The 4,524-nt window shown below is 48.4% G+C and overlaps 1 protein-coding gene across 1 annotated transcript; it reads right to left on the bottom strand.

Moving 5' to 3' along the window:
• Window positions 1-7: 7 nt before the first annotated feature.
• TAF8 (TATA-box binding protein associated factor 8) lies at window positions 8-4,034 on the bottom strand. The gene is made up of 7 exons (XM_009638218.2): window positions 3,850-4,034; window positions 3,035-3,133; window positions 2,677-2,739; window positions 2,116-2,240; window positions 1,654-1,801; window positions 741-883; window positions 8-280 (listed from the first exon to the last, which is right to left on the bottom strand). Exons 1-7 carry the CDS (start codon window positions 3,860-3,862, stop codon window positions 137-139), a joined length of 735 nt encoding a protein of 244 aa, XP_009636513.1. The 5' UTR covers window positions 3,863-4,034; the 3' UTR covers window positions 8-136.
• Between the last annotated feature and the right edge of the window lie 490 nt (window positions 4,035-4,524).

The following is a 4,524-nucleotide window of genomic DNA, read 5'->3' as shown; positions in this document are numbered from 1 at the left end:
AAGGCAGAGAGATCATTCTTCTGCTTCTGCCCCTCAGCCGGATTGCCTCTCCTGTCTTGCTCCATGCCTCTCACCCACAGCAGCGGAGGCGAACCCCCTGGGTTTCTCTTCCTCTGAGCAGCCAGCTGGCTACACCTCACTTCTTCCTGCGGATTTTGGGCTTTTTCACTGGCCGGAGGTAGGGATTGTCTATCACATTTTCCTCGCCGTTCCGACTGCCCGACAGGGAGGTGTTCTGCTGTAACACTGAGGCATTCTCCTTTTCAGGTCCTGAATCATCCTGCCACATTAAAAAAAAACCACCAAAAGCATAAACAACCAAACTTAGGCTAAACAAGGCTTAGAAGTTCAAACCACATAACCTATGGGCAAAGCAGATAATCAACAGCCAAGATAAACAGCAGCACACAAGGAACTGCATTAAAGGTGAGGACTCCTGATTTCTAATACAGGAAGATCCCCTTCAGGAACAGTGGGATTCTAGGACAAACCTCTCACCCTGCTAATACTGAAATGAAGGTTGTACTGAAAGCTCATGATCCAACCGCATTTTGCATTGCACCCTACAGGAAGTTAAAGAACCACGACAATGTTTAGTCATTTACACCTGGTAAAATGCAACCCACTGTGCTTTCTTCCACCCACTCTGCCCAGCTGCAAGGAAGACAGACAAAGAACCAGGTTTCATAAGTTTAAGAAAGTTGGTCCCAAGAGACCTTGATCTCTCAGGCTGGGCATACCGTGCTCATGTGCAGGGGTAGGTTCTCAGTGTCTGTCTGGTCGTCTTGCTCAGATGAATCTGTTTCTTCCATTTGCTGCATTTCCAGCTCAGAGGGGAGAAGAGCTGTCAGGTAGGGTACGGTGAAAGGCCTGGCAGCAATCACTGGGGTTAGGGAAAAGGACATGGTCAGCAAGCTGGCAAATGACTCCTCAACTTGGAGATTACGAAGCACAAAGCCAACCAGCTACTTAGAGACCAAACACTTTGACTGGTTCTGGTTTTAAACACACACACTCTTTTCCTGCTGCTCCCAGGGATCAGGAATGAAATATGCTGTCCCTAAAAGATGACAGTTTCTAATTTCCTATTTTCTGAGGCCCCTTTATGTTTCCAGCCAAGGACACAGCATTATACTAACATAAAAAGTCCTTCCTGACCTCCGTAACAGTTCAATTACCTCATGGGCTGAAGCATCACTTAGTCCCCCCTTAAGATAACACTGCCATCTGTGCTGTCAGTGAGCCTTGGGAAGGTGGGAATTCTCAACACTGCTTTGCAGACAGAGGAACAGGAAAACCTCCACTGCCTCCCACAAAAACGTGAGAGAGAAGAAATTGTTCAAAAGTTACAGAGTGGTGGAGACAGGATTGGGACAAGCTTTGAATTTAGCACCTATCAGCCAAGGCCTCCTCCACCAGCAGAAGCAGGTAAGCCCTTGGTGAGGGTGGAAGCCTACCATTTGGCTTTGATTCTGTTTTTCACCTTCATTTTAAATAGAAAATTCCTCATTTCCCAGCCTTCCAGTGCCTCAAGAAGGGCAAACACAACGCGATCACTCAGTGCTTGCCTCCTGCAGTAGCAAGAACTCTAATGGAACGTATACTCAGTTAGGCAGCGGTCACTTACAGCACAAAAAGTCCTAGGTAACTCACGTGGGAACGTGCTGACATCATCTTTGAAGAGACTCTGCGTTTCTCCTGTCTTAGCCATGAAACGTGTGAGAGCTCTCTCTACGTCGCGCCGTTGGGATGCCGCCTTTTCCCGTAGGACTTGATAATCAGACACTGGCTCCCGATAAGTCTGTGGAGCAGGGAGATAGTAAAAAAAGACCACCATTCGTGGATGCAATGCAGACAGGTGAAATTCAAAACACTGCAAGGATGCAGAGGCTACAGGCAAACATTGACCTTCAATATGCAGGGAGCTACAGATGTCAGTCAGCCAGAAATCTACAGCAAGGACAACCCACCACCAACAAGCGATATATTAAGCCAAGAGAAGCAACGTTTTGGATAAACGGTACCAGCACTGTGCTAAAAATCCTTGTACACCACTCCTGGTGTCACTGACTTCAGATAGACCCCAAACTGGCATAAAAATCTTTTTTCACTCACTGGTGTCTTGATGTAAGTGTGAGGATCCGGAAACTCAGGGAAATGGCCAGGAATGTGGGATGGATGTGGCTTGTTCTGTCCAGCTGTCAGAGCTTTGGGAGTCACAGGCTGGTTTGTCACAGGAGCTACGGTTGAAAAACATGCACACACACAAATCAGCCAGCTTCATTCTGCCAAGACTTAGGGAGAAGGTGCGAACTTATACTGAGCTGAGACCCATGCCTCCAGGTCCTATAAAAGGGACAGAGCACATCCCACCAGCAATAATTTCAGACTGCGTTTGGCATCCCAAAAGGGAACAAGGATTACTTGATCCCTCTCTCCTACACAGGGAGAACAAAACCATCTTGAGGATTCTCCTGTGCAATGAGGATGCTGAAGCAAAGGCAACTGATTCGGCAGAGGGCACCTTCCTTCACAGGAAGCCTTAACACAAACTGCACTTCAGGAGCACTGGACTGCATCATCCATCTGAAAGGCAGGAGCTTTGGATGCCAGCAGAGAGGAATGTTGAATTATTTCCAGTTTCCTGCATTAGAATAGAAAGGATTTCCCACATACGGGCAGTGATGACCATCCTCTGGGACCGCTTGGCGTACGCAGGAAGCGTTTCAACATTGAACCCTGAAATACAAAAGAGGAAACAGAAATCACACCAAGAGTTTAACCTGTCAAAAATCTTAGGCTTCTCCAGATTTTTTCCAAGGGCTCCAAATTACATGAGAAAGAAAATGGCCCATTCTGTACATATTCATACTGTATCCGCAGCAGCGATAGCTGAGTGCCTGCAGGAGGCCCAGAGCAGCAGGCATCACACAAACATCAGAAACATTGGGGACAGATTTTCCTACCAACGGAGCACACCCAAACCTTCTGCAATGCAGGCAGCTGGAATCAGTGGAACCAGCCAACTACTCACCCATTTCCACTAGAGTAACCACTATATCGGAGAGCGTCGGCTGTGTTCTGGCCGTGTGTTCACAGTAGGACTTTGCGCTCCTTCCAATTTCAGAAATATCTGGGAGGAAAAAAAATATATTTGATTCAGACAGCAGCCACACAGGTATCAGCCCAACCCTGGCTTCAGAGACCTGAATTTTTAGCAGATTTAGCAAGGAATGAAAAATAGCTCCTGGAATCCAGCATCTCACAGCATGCGTATTTAAAATCAAAGCACGTGCAAAATATGGAGACACTAAAGAGCAACGAGTCAGATGCTTTCCACAAAATGCAAAAAGCAAATATGCGTCACAAGCGTGAAAAAATACAAAACCTGATCACCTCTTGACTTCAGAAAAATAGGTAATCTGGGATCCCAGGCACATCATCCAGAGGAGCAGGAGCAGAGCTGCCAAACACAGGAACGTCTACGGCCTTAACTAACCAAGGGTTTGGAACTTCGATATTTCTCTATTTATTCTGGCAACATCTCAATATGCGGAGCTTATTAGGACACCTAATGAGTAGCTAATGAGTACTTCCTGAGTAAGATAAATAAGTCATTCTGTGTTTGGACAAACAGCTCATGCTCACAGACACCTGTGACTCCAGGGCTCTGGCCACCAGTCTACCCTTCCGCTAACGTCATTAACACAAGATAATAAAAATGGAAGAAAAAAAAAAAAAAGCACAATAAAAAAATGAAAGGGTGAAGGCCCATTTGAAAGCAGAGAAACAAGAAACTCCAGGGGGTCAGCGTGAGATTGCTGGACGCTCCCAAAGCTGGATACTCACAGCTTTGTAACATCTCTGTCAGCGTCTCCACCGCGGCCTTTTCGGCGCTCTCGAAGCCAGCTTCGGTGAGCAAGGAGCTGACCACCACCTGCAGAGTCCTCCTCCGAGCCAGGTAGTAGTTATCCGCCGGCGTGGTTGCGTGCTTGCTGCCCGACCTCTGTGGACACAGAGACCCCCACCACCCCGAGATGGGAGCTCAGAGCAACGAAGCCACCTCAGCCCCGGGGAGCAGCGAGGCCGGAGCCCCACTTGCCCCAGGGGCAGGTACCGGGAGGGGAGAGGGGACCAATACTACCCCACACCGGGGGGATGAAGGCTGGGCTGCTGCACCTGGGCAGCCCCTTCCAGTGCCTGACAGCCCCAAGGGGAAGGAATTGTTCCCCATGGCCAACCTCACCCTGCCCTGGCACCACTTCAAAGGCCCCGCCTGGCCCCCGCTGCACGCACGCACACACGACTACATACGCATGCACACCTATATATATAAGTATACGTATACAGACCTATACGCATACATCTACACGCACGTACGTGTGTACATACAGACACACACGCATATATATATATATACGCAAAAACATGCATACATACATATCTATATACGTACAGACACGGTGCTGCAGGCACCACCCAACGCGGACGCCCTCTGGGCCGCGGCCCCTTTAAAAAAGCCGC

The sequence above is a fragment of the Egretta garzetta genome, unplaced genomic scaffold (assembly GCF_000687185.1).
Source record: "Egretta garzetta isolate BGI_Z169 unplaced genomic scaffold, ASM68718v1 scaffold105, whole genome shotgun sequence".
Lineage (NCBI taxonomy): Eukaryota > Metazoa > Chordata > Aves > Pelecaniformes > Ardeidae > Egretta > Egretta garzetta.
The sequence above is the reverse complement of the archived record's forward strand: the minus strand, read 5'-3'. Positions and strand labels throughout refer to the sequence as shown.